This window comes from Cynocephalus volans, chromosome 10, assembly GCF_027409185.1.
Source record: "Cynocephalus volans isolate mCynVol1 chromosome 10, mCynVol1.pri, whole genome shotgun sequence".
In the NCBI taxonomy this organism is placed as follows: domain Eukaryota; kingdom Metazoa; phylum Chordata; class Mammalia; order Dermoptera; family Cynocephalidae; genus Cynocephalus; species Cynocephalus volans.
Window position 1 is genome coordinate 55484166 of NC_084469.1, and position 18603 is coordinate 55502768.

The 18603-nt window shown below is 34.2% G+C and overlaps 1 protein-coding gene across 1 annotated transcript; it reads right to left on the bottom strand.

The window, feature by feature from the left end:
* Window positions 1-303: 303 nt before the first annotated feature.
* LOC134387399 (zinc finger protein 607-like) lies at window positions 304-18192 on the bottom strand. The gene is made up of 4 exons (XM_063109884.1): window positions 18184-18192; window positions 16928-17054; window positions 15845-15940; window positions 304-2078 (listed from the first exon to the last, which is right to left on the bottom strand). Exons 1-4 carry the CDS (start codon window positions 18190-18192, stop codon window positions 304-306), a joined length of 2007 nt encoding a protein of 668 aa, XP_062965954.1.
* Window positions 18193-18603: the final 411 nt, after the last annotated feature.

Genomic DNA, 18603 nt, shown 5'->3' on the forward strand with positions numbered 1-18603 from the left:
TATCTAAAAACCTTCCCACATCATCTTTATTCAAATTCTCAGTGGTATTTGACATAGTGTATTTTGTTTGGTATATATATATGCCATATATTTACATAGGTGTGACATATACTCACATATATTTATGTATATATGTATATATATATGCATAGGTTACATGCAAATGCTCAAATCAGATGCTCAAGTCCCTTATATAAAATGGCATTGCATTTGCATATAACCTATGTATATCTTCCCATATACTTTAAATCATCTAAGCATATATATGTAACAAAGTACATTATGTCAGATGCCATAATGTCTCTATCTAGTATGAATTCTCTGATGTACTTCAAGTATTGAACTAAGCCTAAAGGACCTTCTGCATTTGTTACATTCAAAGGGTTTCTCACCACTATGAACACTATGATGTATACTAAGTTCACGACTATGACTAAAAGCTTTCCCACACTCTTGACATACATAGGGATTTTCACCAGTATGAATTCTCTCATGTCTAACAAGATATGAGGAACAACGAAAGGCCTTCCCACATTGTTTACATTCGTAGGGTTTATCACCAGTATGAATTCTCTCATGATTAACAAGATGTGAAGCATGACAAAAGACTTTCCCACATTCTTTACATTCATAGGACTTTTCACCAGTATGAATTTGGTCATGTTGTACAAGACTTGTGGCATGACGAAAGGCCTTCCCACATTCCTTACATACATAGGGTTTCTCTCCACTATGAATAATCTGATGAAGTTTCAGTTTTGAACTGAATCTAAAGGACTTCCCACATTTGTTGCATTCAAAGGGTTTAACACTATGGATACTCTGATGCTTAGTAAGTTGTCCATACAAACTAAAGGCCTTCCCACATTCCTTACATTCATAGGGTTTCTCACCAGTGTGAATTCTCTGATGTATAGTAAGTTTATGGCTATAACTAAAAGCTTTCCCACACTCTTGACATACATAGGGTTTCTCCCCAGTATGAATTCTTTCATGTCTAACAAGGTATGAGGCACAACGAAAGGCCTTCCCACATTCTTTACATTCGAAGGGTGTGTAACCAGTATGAATTCTGTTATGATGTGTAAGGTGTGAGGATTGAGCAAAGGCCTTGCCACATTCCTTACATTTATAGGGTCTCTCACCAGTATGAATACTCTGATGTACTTTCAGGGTTGAACTGAGCCTGAACGACTTCCCACATATGTTACATTCAAAGGGTTTCTTACCACTATGGATACTCTGATGTCGAGTAAGTCGTCCAAACACACTAAAGGCCTTCCCACATTCCTTACATTCATAGGGTTTCTCAACAGTAACACACTGATGATGTGTAGTAAGTTGATGACTACTAGTAAAAGCCTCTCCATATTCTTTACATTCATAAGGTTTCACCACAGTATTAATTCTCTGATGTATGGTAAGTTGATACCTACATCTGAAGGCCTTCCCACATTCCTTACACTCATAGGGCTTTTCTCCAGTATGAATTCTTTTGTGACCTGCAAGATGTGAAAACTGACGAAAAGCCTTCCCGCATTCGTTACATACATAGGGTTTCTCACCAGAATGAATAGTCTCATGTACTTTAAGGCCTGATTTGAGCCTAAAGGACTTCCCACATTTGTTACATTCAAAGGGTTTCTCACCAGTATGAATACTCTGATGTCGACTAAGTCGTGCATAAACATTAAAGGTTTTTCCACATTCCTTACATTCATAAGGTTTCTCACCACTATGAAATCTATGATGTACACTAAGTTGATGGTTATTCCTAAAAGTTTTCCCACATTCTTCACATTCATAGGATTTCTTACGAGTGTGAATTCTCTGATGTTCTCCAAGGTCTGTAAGATGACTAAAGGCCTTCTCAAACTCTTTATGGTGATCGGGTTTCTCTCTAGTATGAATTCTCTGATGTACTGTAAGGTGTGTAAGATGACGAAAGGCTTTGTGACATTCCTTACATTCATATGGCTTCTCTCCATTAAGAATTCTATGATACAGAGTAAGAGATGAGTGTTTCCTATAAATGTAAATTTGTCCATCGCTGATTATTTCACACCTTGATTCCAAATCTGAAAGAAATGAAAGAAAAACATTTTGTTTCCTGGAACAGAAAACATAAAATCCTACTGTAGAATTAAGAGAAATTTGAAATTCTTACCTACTAGAGATGGTTGAGAATTCTAAAATACAGTTATAAAATTTGAAAGAAGAGTTCAGAAAATGATGTCTATGCAGTGGAGTGCTGGTGAATGTTTAACACACACACACACACACATAGACCTGTTTTGTGTTTTTTGCAAAAATCTATGGTATAAATACAATACTATGAACCCAGATTTAATAAAAGATATATAAAATAAGCTCTATGTATATTACTGGCCAGGTGTATCACAACTTCTTTATAAAATATAAGTTCGTACAAGTATCAAGTAAAAAAGAATACTTATACTTGATAATTTTCAATTACAATCCCCCTGAAAAATTCAGATGATGCTCCCCAAACTGTAATTTAATTCCTTCTAGAACAGTCATGTTTTCTCTTAACTCTACAGATCAAATAAGATACTGAGAGTTTTTATTATCTTATCATGAGACTTTCTTATTGCTTATTGATCTTACATATGTTCAATCTGATTTATTCCTTCATAACTTTTCTCAGGTCCACTCTAATCCTTCCCCTTTTTTTAAATTTAAACATGTGATTGTACATATTTATGTGTACAGAGTTATATTTCAATACATGTATGCAGTGTATGACGATCTATTCAGGGTAATTAGCACATTTGTCTTTTGCAAAACTTAATGATTCCTTTGTGATGTACACATTTGATCTCCTCTCTTCTAGTCACTAGGTAACGTGCAATAAATCATTATTAATTATCTATTCCAGGGTCAACTGTACAACAATAGGACATATTTTTCCTATTTAGCTACAATTTTGTGTCCATTAACTAGCCTCTCACTATCCCCCGTCCTTTACCCTACTTTTCCCCTTTAACCAAGGCCAACCATTCTGGTTATCCTCGGAAGACTATTTCAATGAATTTTCAGACATATACCAGATATATACACCAGACTTATAAATGCTACATATTCAGGGAGTTTAGGCAAAGAGGGGACCTGAATTATATGAAGGAGTATACAGAGTGCTGAGACCAGCCAGTAAATGTGCCGTATTATAATACCAAGATCAAGAGTTCAGATCCCCATACTGGCCAGCTGACAAAAAATAAATAAAATTTTAAAAGAATAAAAAGAAAGAAAGAGTGCCAAGAACCACATGAAAAAAATTGGTAGAAGTGGACTGGAGAATAATAGTCTACAGTCTATATAAAACAATACCGTAGGAAACTCAAAAGTGCTGAATTAGTGGGAAATGACTTGTACAAAAAGCTAAAAAAACACCTCATTCCAAAATACAGTAACAACAAAAATTAATATTAGACAATAAAATCCCTTCTATATAGAAACAGAATGTCCTCTGCATAATAAATAATGGATCAGTATGAAAATAAGACACTGAAATAAAAAAACTATAGTAAATTACAATACAAGTACACATCATAATCTTGGGTATTCACTATCAGCAGTGAGGGAATTCAAAGATTTAAATACTGCACTAAAAATTTTAAGAAATGAGGTAAGGATCACAACCTGAAATTTAAGAAATAAAGAGTAAACTATGGAAAAGTTGAAAAATAAAGATAAAAGCAGAATGTAATGAGTTAGAAAAAAGAATAGTTTAATATTTTACTAAAAATAAAGAGGGTGCTTACAAATTATTAGGTGAAATACTAGGTAAAACAATCAAAAAAGAGACTGGAAAAAAAATAAGAAACAGATGGAGAATTTCGAAAGTATATAATGAATACTTTTCTAGAAATGTGCATCAAAGTTGACCATAAAAAAGTCTAAACAGACCAACTGTCATGCACAAAATATAAAAAGCTGCCAGAAAAGACAGATATAATAAGTGTATTTTACTACCTATCCTGTAACTGCTAAATATTTATATCTATATATAGGATGACAAAGGGACAATTTAGACAGGGAATACAAAAAGTGAGCCTTTTAATCTTATGCCAAAATGAAACATTTCAAAGGCTTACAGAGTTGTGACTAGAAAAAAAAAATGTAAACAGTAGTAGTATAAGAAATAGAAACATCAATATTGGATACAAAAGAAAAAATTATTTCTCACCATTACATAATTCCTTAAGCTAATTCAAGGAGTTCTAGTTTTATTATGGTGGAATAAGGCCCCCTAAATCCCATTCACTTCTCTGATTTAGAAACTAAATACTTGACCAAAAAATTTGTTTTAAATCAACACATAAAGATGGTAAATAAATGTAAATAAAAACAGGGGATTGTGGAAAGAAAGTCATAACTTTAAAATGCGACCCACGATAGGCTGAGTTTCTTACCCTCTTCCCTCTTTCTCTCAAGTTCTTGCCTCAAGGATGGGTCCTAGTTATAGTAAAGAATGTGTACGCTATGAAAACACCATGGAAATCTCACCATATTTCTAGCTATAGGAATCATGAGAGTGACCACTGCCTAACTGGAAAGTGTCAGAAGAATCATGAAGGGGAAACACCCAAAGAAGGATATCTCCTAATTTTAGATATGGATCAGTAAAATTCTCAGCATAACCCAAAACAAATATGCATGAGGACACAAAACAGTGTAGCAAAAACTTAAGAAAACCTAAGTGAGAATTACCACTACCCCAAAACAGCAAGAGAGAACTTACAGTTTAAATTTTGTTGCTAAAAAAAAACAACACACCTTTTGTTATTACTTTACTTGCTAAAATAAAAATATCAATATTCTGCAGAAGAGTCAACAGAACCCAGAATTGATGCAATATAACACAATGTCCAAGATATAATTCAAAATTATTCAACATACAAATAAATTTTTAAAAAACATTACCTAAAGGCTGGCTGATTAGCTCAGTTGGTTAGAGGACAGTGTTATAACACCAAGATCAAGGGTTCACATTCCCTTTCCAACCAGCTGCCGAAAAACCCCCCACAAAACAAAAAACAATGTGACCTACCTACCCTTGGGAAAAAGACAAACATCAGTTGTTAAGGTCAAGATGACTGAGATGTTGGAGTATTAAGACAAAGGCTTTAGAAAAGCACACTGGACATGATGGGAAAGACAGAAAATATAACCATAGGGGAAAAAAGGAAGAAAATGGAAATTATACAACTGAAATATGTAAATACTAAAATAACAAAAAATAACTCAATGAGCTTATAGCAAAATGGAAATGACAAAACAGAGTGTCTAAGCTTGATGAATTATTGGAAATTATTTAAGCTAAAATTGAGAGAAAAAAGGCTTAAAAAAAACTCTAAAAAGTTGTGGAAATATATTTGGTGAATGACATACATTGGTAGATTTAAGAAGCTCACTGAATGCCAAGGAGAATAAATGAAAAGAAAAATTTCAAAACACGTTATTGTCAACCCAATGAAAAACAAAAATGGAAAATTCTGAAAGCAGAGAAAAATAACATATTACAGAAAGGGGAACAATGAATGACTATAATTGAATGACTGCAGGTGTCTCATCAAATATTGTGGAGAACAAAAGACAGCGCAGAAAGATTTAAAGAAAAATTTTTTTTAAAAAAAGACTCGTCGGGCTGGCCCCGTGGCTCACTCGGGAGAGTGCGGCGCTAGCAGTGCTGAGGCTGTGGGTTTGGATCCCATACAGGGATGGCCGGTGCGCTCACGGGCTGAGCGTGGTACAGACCACACCACGGGCTGCGATCCCATTACCGGTCAAAAAAAAAAAAAAAAAAAAAAAGACTTGTCAACCCTGAATCCCTTACTCAGTGAAAACGAGTCAGGAATAAAGACATTTACAGATAAAAGAAAATCAACATAATGTATTCCATTAAACCTGCTCTACAAAATATGCTAACAGAAGTTGCTTAGGCCAAAAAAAAAAGAGTGATATCAAAGAGGAATCTGAATCTTCAGAATGTAAGAAAAGCTTCACAAAAGATAATGTAAATATACAAAATCATTTTTTCCCTCTTCAGTTCTTTAAGATATACATGGCTGTTAAAAGCAGAACTAACAACACTGCCTGGTGGGGTACAATATATATAGACATGACAATTACAACATAAAGAGTTAGGTGGGCATAAACCTATAAAGGATGCAAGGTTTATACATTTGTCAAGAAGTAAAAACGCTAGACTGCAAAGTTAAGTATATTGTACATGTAATCCCTATAATATATATTAAAACAAATTATTCAAAGAGATACCCCAAGAGCCAATAGGTAAATTTAAATAAATACTAAAATAATAATAATAATAATAATCAAAATTACAAAAAGAACAGAGGCAGAGAAACTAAATGAGAAAAAAATAAGTAAAATGGTAGACTTAAATGCAATCATGTCAAAATTACATTAAACATTAAGGGTCAAAACACTAATATTAGAAAGAAAAAATTAATATATTGAATTAGATAATACCTCACACACATCAGGATGGCTACTATTGAAAAATCAGAAAATAAATTCTGGCGAGAATTTGGAGATATTAGAGTCCTTGTGCACTGTATAATGGCAACAAGCAACACACTTTAAATATAAAGACACAAAAGGTTAAAAGTAAAAAAATAAAAAAGATATAACATGTTAAACAACAAACCAAAAAAAAGGTGGGCTATATCAATATCAGACAACATAGATTTTAGGACAAAGAAAAACATGGAGACTCAAGATGGTGCATGTCAAAATGTCAAAGGAATTAAATCTATCAAAAAAAAAAAAAAACCTCCCAAACACTTACGCACCTAATAATAGAGCTTCAGAGCACATATAAACAGATGCTTACTGAAATGCAAGGAAAATTAGACAAGTTAAAATATAACTGGAAATTTTAATATTTGTGTATAAATAATCCCATAACAAGTAGACAAAAATGCAGCAAAGATATAAAAAATGTGAACACTATCAACCAAAGGAACTACTTGAGATATTTATAGAACAATCCACCCAACAAGAACAACAGAATACACATTCTTCTCAAGTGCACCTGAAATACTATCACAGACCATTCAGGAACACAAAACAAGTTTAAAGGAATCTAAAAGGATGCGAGTCATACAAAGTATGTTCTCTGACCACAATGGAACTAAATTAAAAATCACTAACAAAAAGACACCTCAAACATCCTCAACTATTTCGAAAACACTGATAAATTTCTAAATAAACCATGGGTCAAAGAAATCAAGAAGAAATTAGACAGCAATATGAACTGAATCAAATAGAAACATAATGCATCAGAATTTACAGAATGCTGATAAGTATCTAGGGGAAATTTATGACACTAACACCTATATTAGATTTAGAAAAAAGTAAAAATACCAACGACCTCAGCTTTCACCCTAATAGAAAAAGATGAGCAAATGAAACCCAAAGCAAGGAGAATAAAAATAATAATAAAAAATCAGTAAAAAACCAAAAGGATAAAATAGAAAATTGAAAATCAATAGAGAAAAATCAATGAAACCAAAAGCTGCTTCTCTAAAAAGATAAAATTGATAAACCTCTACCCAGAAGGAAAAAAAAAGGGAAGATACAAATTATCAGTTTCAGAAATAAAAAGGTAACATCACTATAGATAATAAGGTAATATTATGAACAACTCCATGCCCATAAATTTGACAACTTAGATGAAATGGACTAATCCCTTGCAAGTCACAAACTACTGAAACTTACCCAAGAAGTAGATAAAGCAATGAACACTATATCTAGTAAACAATTTAAACTGGTAGTTAAAAACTTTTTCACAATGAACATCCCAGGCCCAGACAGCTACGCTGGTGAATTATTCCAAATATTCAAGGAAGAAGTACCAATTTTAAATAAACTCTTCCAGAAATTGATGAGGATTAAATTTTTCTATAAGGCATGTCCCTCTGAAACCAACCAGTACAAAAACAGTACAAGAAGAGAAAATTACAGACCAAAAGTCCTTGTGAACAAAGATGCAAAATACTAAACAATATCTTAGCAAACATAATCCACTCATACATTATAACAGGTAATACATCATCATCCAATACCAGTAATAAAAGATTGGTTTTAATAGTTGAAAAATATCAATCAACATCATTTACCACATTTACAAAATAAAAAAGAAAAACCATATGAACACATGTACAGATGCCCCACTGAAAAGCACTTAACAAAATTCAATATCCATTCCTGATTAAAAACTCACAACAAAACAGGAACAGAAAATAACTTACTCAAACTGATAAAGTCCATGTGCAAAAAATCCAGAGCTTATATCGTATGTGACATAATGGTGAGAGATTAAATGCTTACTGCCTGTGATCAGGAACAAGAAAAGGATATACCCTCAGACCACTTCTAGTGAATATTGGACTGGAGGTCCTAGGCAGTGTACTGAAGCAAAAAAAATCAATAAAAGCATGCAGGTTAAAAATGAAGAGGGGGTGGGGAAAAAATGAAGAAACACAAATGTCTTTATTTGCAGATAACTTAATCATGTATGCCAAAAGTCAAATATAATCTATAAAAATCCATGAAAATAAATGGTGTTATCTTTAGAAAGGCAACACCAAGGTCAAGGGTTCAGATCCCCATACTGGCCAAGTGCCAGAAAAAACAAAAACCAAAAAATATCAGTGAAGTTTAAATCTAAATTCAAACCTTACATAGCTAAATATATACATAACATACAATCCAGGAATTCCACTCCTAGGTATTTGCCCAAAGAAAGAAAGAAAAGCAGATTTCCATAGAAAGACCAATAAATAAATATCCATAGCAGCTTTATTTGTTATTGCCCCAAACTGGAAACAACCCAAATGTCCACCAACAGATGAATGGATAAACAAACTGTGATATAACCAAATACTGAAATACTATTCAGCAGTAAAAAGGAATGAAAAATCAATATACATAGCAACATGAATTTAATCTCAACATATCAATGCTGAGTGTAAGAAGCAAGACAAAAGACTTTTAAGGGTCATAGTAGCACAAAAACATAGCCCCCCAATGTTATCTTCACATGTGACTACTACTTTATATGGTAAATGATGTGATTAAGCTAAGGATTTTGAGAGTATGACCTTAGCCCAGTTATCCGGTGGGCCCTAAATGCAATCACAAATATCCTTACTAGAGAAAGGCAAGGTTTCGAGTAGAGAAAGAGGCAATGTGACCATGGAAGCAAGACTGGAGTGAGGTGGCCACAGGCCAAGGAATATTTGCAGCAGCCAGAAGATGAAAGAGACCAGAAATGGATTCTCTCCTAAAGCAAGAAGAGAGTTTATGTTGATTTAAGCTACCTAGTTTGTAAGTAATTAGTGACAGCTGCCCTAGGTGATAAATATGTTCATTACACAGACTGTGGTGGTTTTATGTGTCATACATATATCAAAATTTATTAAATTGCACGCATTATATATGTACACTTTATTATGTTAATTACACATTAATAAAAATGTTAGAAAAAGAAATGACAGAATCGGACTGTAATGGTTTTGCAACTCTCTATGAATTAAATTAGGAAGTGAGCATAAATACCTGCTAACATCACAAAAGGAGAAGATATACCTCCAAGTAAAAGAAAATATCAGTTTTAACTTAAAAAAAAAAAACAAAAAACAACTCATCAAGACTCTGGATTTAGCTTCCAAATTGCAGGATATACAGAGGAAGGTATTCAATTAACTCCTTAGTATGCAATCAGTTATATCCAGATTGAGCTTTTTTTTTTTAGTATTAAGCAGTATACACAATAAAGTATAACTCTACAAAGCTGGCCAAAGAAAAACCACAGAGTTATAATCTGAGCAGGAGATATTTGATAGTTAAGAGAAGTATCAGTTTAAAGAAGTGTACCTTGAAATGACAAAGACGACGGAATTAGCAGACATGGCCATTAAAAGTCATCATATTTATGTTCAATTATTTAAAAGGAAACATCAAAATAATGAGAAAAAATGATATTAATATGAGCCAAAAAGAACCTGTAGGAAAAGAAATATATAAATGTCTGAAAGGAAAACTGTATTGGATAAAATTCAGAGTGATCAGACATTAAAGAAAACACTAGAGAACATAAAGGAACAGAAACAGAATCAATTCAAACCAAAACAATGAATAATAGAAAATAAAAAATAAAAGAGGAAAAAGCCTCAATGAACTATCAAACAATAGTAAGGGGTCTATCATATACAAAATGGAGTCCTAGAAAGAAAGAAAGGAAAGGCATGGAAAGCAACAATACTTGCAGAAAGTGGCTGAATTTTTTCTATATTAGAAATGAAAAACAAATCCAGAGATTGAAGAAATTCATCAAACCCCAAACAGAATAAACACCTCAACCACGATATTCCTAATCAAATGGCTCAAAACAATGATGAAAACAAAATCTTAAAAGCAACAAAAGGAAAAACAGTACATTACATACAAAGGAGCGAGTATGAGAAATAGCACAGATTTCTTGTAAGAAATTATACTAGCCAGAAATACCATATAGAAAAGTTGACCTACCTAACGAATGAAAACATAAGGAATTGTAAATATGTGTAGAAACATATTTTTAGGTTATTTAATCACTTCTTTAAAAGACAATTTGACTGTTCCATGAGTCAGAGTTTGAAGAGAGAAACACAACCAGTTAAAGTTACCTAATAAGGAATTTACTTAGGAAACTAGTTAATAAGTGAATTATAGTGGGAGTGCGTTAAATGGTCTGTAGGCAAGGCTGTTGCTTCTTAGTTGGGTTGTAGAACTTCAAGTTAGTAGGGGCATGCAGATGAGGGCAGATAGTTGGCCCTGAAGTGTGGGAAGCAAGGAAGAAGTGAAATCTCAGAAAATTAGCTAGAACCCTCGAACAAGGACTGGAATCTTCATCATCATCCTGTGTCCTTTAAGCCTCCAACTTGAAGATGGAAAATACTGGAAGAAAAGCTGGTACCTTTCCTCATGAAGCTACAGATATACCTGTCCAAAGAGCTACAAAAGCTGAAGGAGGAAGATCTGGCAGGAATAGGGAAGACTGGATTCAGCTGCTGACTCATGCCAACATGGTTAGCCAGCTGTTGAGTGACAACATGCATGAGCTGCAATACAACCTCCTGGCCTGCACTGACATTTCAAGCATAAAAAGAATATAGTTTCTGTTTCATTTTTACATTGTCAGTCTCACCCAAAATGTCTCTGGTGGCTTAGTATAACCCAGAACTACATAGAAAAGGAATTATGGAGAAATTTTCCAGCTTGACTAGGTTGAAGAAGAAAAATCCTCCACAGCAACAGCCAGAAGTACCTTTTTAGAGGAAGGTTTCCAAAGGTTTAGAAAGTGGAAAAGTAACAGCAATGCAGTGGAATACAAAAAAATGACAACTGTAGCACAAACAACAGATAAGGGAAATGGAAGCAGACTATAGTAAGAGCCTCATATTTAATATGTAATACTATTTGAAGGTAGATTGTGATAAGTTAAAGATGTATTTTGTAAGACCCAGAGCAACCAATCAACAAAGCAGTATATTTAATCAATTAATGCTAGAGATAAAATGGAATTCTAAAAAATACTAAACTGAACCAAAAAAAGTAGAAGAGAAAATAAGGAACAATGGAAAGATGCACATTTCAACCTCAACCCTATCTATAATAACACTGAATGCAAATGTTCTAAACACTGTAATTTAAAGACCAAGATGGTCAACTTTGGAAAAACAAAAACAAAAGACCCAATTATATGCTGTCTATATGAACCCCATTTTAAATATAAATCAATTGAGAGATAAGTGAAAGGTAGGTATCACTAAAGATATTTAAAAGAAATATAATATACTCTGTCAATAAATTTGACAATTCAGATGAAATATACAATTTCTTAAAAGATACAAACTGCTGAAATGGGCTCAAGAATAAATAAAATAGGTGAATAATCTTGTGTCTATTAAATTAACTGTGTTCATAATTAAAAACCTTCCCACAAAGAAAACTTGAGCCTGGACTGCTTCAGTATAGAATTTTATCAAACTTTTAAAGACAAATAATACCAATTGTACGTTGAAGGAAAATGAAGGAGAACACCTGTTAAAGTTGGAGGCACTCTTGCTCTCCTGTATTTTGCCAGTCTCAGCAGGATGCGAATATACTGTGTCAGCAAGATTTTGCAAGGCTTAACAACAAACCACAGACTTCCTATTGAGTTACCTAGGAGACGGGGAGGTGATGGGAGGGGTTTACAGCTAGCTGAAACATATACAATACCTGCTTTTCCCAGTAAATTTGCTTAGTGTGTGCACTAATCCCCAGAACTTTGTGTCTGGTCTCTGGCTGACCACCTACCCAGGCGGCAGCCCCTAAGTCAAGGCGTGCTTTGAGCAACTCACCTTTCTGCACTCTCTTGGCAGGGCTGCATGCAGCCCTGCTCCCTGAGGGACTCCTGGCAGAGGCTGCGTGTAGTCCTGCCTCCTGAGACCCCCAGGACCAAGAGAAAGGTGCAGTACGTAATCTCTTTTATTAAAAGGAAAAGGTGAGAAACTTCTCATTTCATTTTATGAGGGCAGCATCACCCTGATACAAAAGTTTGACAATGATAATAAGTGAATATTATACATCAACACCATGAAAAATGTTGGAAAATATTAGCAAAAATAATCCAGCAATAAACCAGTATAAAAAGAGTAATTGCCAAGTTGGTTTTTCTCAGGAACTAATGGTTGGATTAAGACTAGAAAATCAGGGCCGGCCCTGTGGCGCACTCGGGAGAGTGCAGCACTTGGGAGCGTAGCGGCCCTCCCACCGCGGGTTCCGATCCCCTTACCGGTCACAAAAAGACAAAAAAAAAAAAAAAAAAAAAAGACTAGAAAATCAATCATATTAGTAATCAAATCATATAACCAAAATAAAAGATAAAAGCACACCATCATACCAGTTTTCTTCATAATTACCAGAAACTGGAAATGACCCAAATGTCCTCCAATGGGTGAATAAATAATTTGTTGTATAGCATGCAATATAATACTACCTCACTGTTAAAAAGGAATAAGATGTTGATACATACAACAGCATTGCTGAAACTCAATTAATTTTTTTAAGGATAAAAAATTGCCTTCAATTTTCTAATTTATTTAACACTCTACAGCAATACTTTTGGAAGTTCAGACAAAATACTAACAGAGGTCAATATACCAAATAATAAGGCAGACACAGAAGCGATGAGAAAGAAATTGAGATACCCAAGATAATACTTAAAGAACACCTTTTAACAGTTCTACTTATTCAAATGTTTTTCTAGTGACTTAACATACATATTTTTTCACTTTGGCAGGAACACTTAAGATGAGATCTACCCTATGAATACATAATTGTTGACTATATGTAAAATGTTGTACAGCAGATCTCTAGAGCTCATCCTCCCCATTTCCCCTTCTACCCAGCCCCTACAATCATCATTTTTTTCTGTCTCTATGAATTTGACTACTCTGCTTACCTTACATAAGTGGAATCATATAGCACAGTATGTCTGACATTTTGCTATTTATTTTCTATATGTCTATTATACTTTTAAGTCCTCTATTCCTCTTTCATTGCTTTCTTTTCTGTTAAATGGATGTTTTCTTTTTTTTTTTCTTTTCTTTTCTTTTCTTTTTTTTTTTTGTCTTTTTGTGACCGACTGTACCGCGCTCAACCAGTGAGCGCACCGGCCATCCTTATATAGGATCCGAACCTGCGGCGGGAGCACTGCCGCGCTCCCAGTGCTCCACTCTCCCGAGTGCGCCACGGGACGGCCCCTAAATGGATGTTTTCTAAGGTAACCTTTTTAATTCCCTTGTTTCTTGAGCAAGATATTTCATTTAGTTATTTTCTTGATGGTTTCCCTGGAAATTACAATTAAAATTTTAATTTGTAATAATTTAAATCAGATTAATACCAACTTAATTACAATACTCCACCTAACTGTGTTCCTGCATATCTCCATTCTTTCCCAGCCATAATCTGAACACAACAAAATAAAAGAAGAGGGAGCTATAAAACTGCAAATTTCCAAATGGTATCCAGAAACATGACTCCTTGCTCAAGGTTGAGAAAAACTAATCTCAGATATAAATGACCAAATAAGAAACCCAAGGTCAAATCCCAAACAAGAAAGTTTAAGAAAAAAGACAAAATGACAGTCATATACACAATTGAAATATACATCAAACAAATGCCTCAAACCAGAGAAAAACTATAACATACTATTTAAAAATATGCTACAGGACAATAAAATATTTTGGTAAAAACATAAGTCAGAAAAAAAGAAAAGAAAAAACCTCCCCAAAACACGTCAGAATTTGAAAAACTCAAGACTAAGTAGAAATAAAAGAAACAGTAATTTCAGAATACCAAACTAAAAAGAAAGAAGAGAATATATCCAACCCATCAGTGTTGTCAAATAAGACTGTTAAAAACAAAAGGATATGGAGCTGAATAACTCATCACTTCTATTTGTTTAATCTGGAGTTCTGCATATGTCTCAACATTAATAAAGTTTATATAGTTTTTAAAAAATTAATGATAAATTTTACATCATCAGATAATGGCTACTAATTAATTATATTTCAATATAATTCTAATTCTTCATAATAAAACACAAAGTCTTATAGGAACTGATCCTTCTTAACATACTGATTTCATAACCTGTTAGTCAACTCTCACTAACTCTGCTCTGGTCTACCTGCTGCTCCTCAAACACATAAGCCTTATTCTCCCCTCAGGGCCTTTGCATGTGTTCTTCACTCTTCATGGAATGCTCTTCCTCAAATATTCAGATGACCTGAGTCCTTAGTTCATGTTTTTGTGTAAATGGCATCTCCTTAAAAATGGGTTCCTAAACAGCCTACACTATGTAAATGAGCCCTGTTCTTGTTTACTGTCCTTCACAGTATTTCACTACCTGAATTTTTTTACGTATTTATTTGTTCTCGTGTATGTGTATTTTATGCCTTTGTAAATACTCTAATCTCCATGATGACAGGCACATTATCTGTCCTTTTCAGTATTACCAGACTGGTTGCGCCACGCATGCTGCCAGGCTTCTTGTATTAAAATATTTGCCTTAAATAGGAATAAAAGTATTTTTAGGGAATGGAGCCATATACGGTTGTCCCTTCGTATCCACATGGGATTGTTTCCAGGACCTCTTGCAGAAACCAAACTCATCAGATGCTCAAGTCCCTGATATAAAATGATATAGTATTAGTACATAACCTATTCACCTCATCTTGTAAATCATCTCTAGATTGCTTATAATACCTAATACCATGTAAATAGTTGTTATACTATATTGTTTAGGAAATAATTACCAGAATAAAAAGTCTGTGTATGTTTAGTACAGATTCAATTTTTTCTTCCAAATATTTTTGATACATGGTTGCTTAAATCCATGATGCAAAAAACATGGATGCAGAAGGCCAACTATAAATGAATCTATAGGCAAAATGGAATCTGCAAAGCATTTCCATCCAAAACCCAGGTAAAATGGCTACACAAAAGAAGAGTGCCTGTCCCTAATATGACGGGGAAATATGAAAAGAATGACATAACAAGTAGGTACTGAAGCAGACATGAAGTTCACTAGCTATCTCATGCTGAGATATTCATTTCCTCTCCACAGCACAAGCCTTTTGTCCACTGAAGAAGGGAGCTTTCTGACCAAAATTTCCACGATGCACTCACCAAATGAGTTAACCACTTCCACTTAAGACTGTTACTTACACAAACAGCTTCTCCTGCCTATGTCGCTCTTACTTACCTGTACACTCTCTTCTTGTTTCTTCACTCACAATCATCCAGGGCTCTTTTCCTTGCTCCAATAAGGTAATTACATCTGGCTTAGAAATGGAATGTCCTGGTTACAAAGAAAAAAGTGCCACCTGATATGGTAATGAACTTTAAGAGTCAAAATTAAATTATAATTGTAATAAATGAAAAGTCAAAGTAATATTGAATAAGATTTCAGAGAAGACAGAAATAAAAAGATATCAGTAGGTAGAGTCAATGTTTTCATGTTGCAATTCTTTTAAAAATTTAAACTCATGTCTTCTAATTATAGAGTATGCACAATGTGGATGAAAGCACAAACTCAAGCCTGGGATCGATGCCACCTTCCAGCTGTGTTTGAGCAAGTCACTTAAACTCATGTTTCCTCAGTATTCCCACTTGTAAAACTAGAAAAATAAAAGTGCATTTAAGGATAAAATTAGGTGATATACATATATAAAGTGCTTAGAAAAATGCCTGGTGCATAATAAACATAAAGTTGACTCAACATTATTACACTACTGCAGCTATTTTACTAAGTGTATACAAGAAGAAATATCTACAGCATATTCATTCCATTTTACATGGGATTTTCATGGATTATAAGTTTCAACATAAATCAAATTAACTATCCTTAAAAAGAGGCTGTTTTCTCCTCAGTTTTAAATAAATTGTATTTATCCAATCCACCACTATATGAAGAGGCTCTCTCTTTCTAAAATGACAAAAATTGAAGACCTTCTGCCAGTTGATATCCCTGCAACTGTATCAGATAATAAAATGGAGTATTACAGAAATTCTGACCACAAATGAATTAATAAACTGGGATCCTTTGAAAATGGCTCTAAAATAAATGACAGGTAAATACGAGAAGTACTACAGGAAGGGAAGATGAAGGTATTTAATGGAGTTGCTATATCCAGCTCGACAAAGCTCAAACCACTTCAGTAAAAACAGGGAAAAGAAATTTAACTAGTTTCTGGCAAGGTGGCCCTGAAAATCACAACGGAAAAAGCACATATCCTACAGAGCAGATTATAAATTATTCTAAATTATTTGAGGCTAATAAACATACCCAATGAAACCAAGTTACCATAGTTCTCCATCATCACATCCCGGTACAGGGTCTTCTCGACCTGGCTGAGATATTCCCACTCCTGCCGAGAGAAGTCTATGGCCACATCCCTGAATGTGATTGACTCCTGAAACAGCAAACCCAGGTATTATTGGAGAAGTTAGAAAAGATATGCAAAATGGAGGTAGGGAAGATGGACTGCAGTGCAGCAAAAGTACAACATAACTAGCACACAGATTTAAAAATCTGTGATATGAGGGGAGAAGAATGAAGCAGAATGTATATATATTTTTGAAGCCTGCTGACACAGACATAACTTTGTTCATGCTCTGGGATACCTTTTAAACAGCTGATACTTTGGGGAATGAGAAAACAATAATGTTTTCCTATTAAATTAAATCATTATTATAAGTATAATGCCTGATTGGTATCTGCTTCACAATTCTCAATCAGTGTGAGTTATTGAGGAATATTTTCACTTTGGAAGGGAATTAAAAATATTAATCATGAGATGTTTTCTCCAAATATAGTATACAGTCTCAATTTCAGAAAACTAACTTTTAATAAAATTAAGAATTTCTTCAAGCATCAAGAACTGCATTCTGTCAGATCTTGCCACAAGCATTTTTGTTTTTTAAGAACTAACATTTTTTATTTGTTTTGACAAAATAAGTGGATTTTTTTGGTGAATGACATCGTTACTGCATTGTATTTATTTCTCAGGGGTTTCTGTCCAAATCCATAATGACTATGTTTGTAAGTCTCAATCACATACGAATCCAGGCAAAGCTTGTGATTTTACCCTACACGAAGACTTAGAACCATCAATGCCAAATTCAACATTACCTAGCTGAAAAAAGGTCTCTAGAAAATTTCAAAAAGTTTTCATAAATGGTCAAATGGAACTGTTGTCTCTGTCTTACCAAATGACAAAATTTGGCCTGGAATGTATAAATCTCTACTTCATGGAACTTTAGTCTTTTACTCTCTGTTACTGACTATAATAGAATAATGGGCACCAAGAAGATATTGAATAATTTGGCCAATAATGACTTGAACACTAGTTAATTTACCAGTAGCCACATAGTAAGGGTGCTGAATGTTCTGTGACACACTTTTAGGGGAAGAAGAATAAATCAGGAATGAGTTAATTGAGGAGCTGCTCATGGTAGATAACTTCAGGAAAAATAATGAAAATATTTACATGACCTAAAAATCACAAACACATATCAACAAGGAGAGAAAAATCAACTTACAGGGGCCATGGTGTTAGACCTGCAAGAGCTGATTAGTCCACAGGATTTCTCTACCAGCAAGGCACAGAGTCCAGAGATCCTAGACCTGGGAGAAGAGAAAGGCCTTGAACCCAGCTGTTCTTTAGTGTTCCCCACAGGACTCCAGGTAATATTGTTTTTCTCTTCTATTCCGGGTGCCAAACAACCTCCCTCCACACACAATTTGGGAAGATTAAAATTGTGGATAACCTATTTCCTCCCCAATCTCCCAGGGGTTTCAGCTACATAGAGTCATAGAGTGAGGCATATCTGCAGTGAAGCCAGACACAGAAACTTCAGTAGGAAATTTTCTGGCCAATACACGGTTTTGGTGAGGCAGGATGTGGTCCTACGACTAGGCATCTCTGTCCTCCTCTGAGCAGATCCACTTCTTTAAAAAGA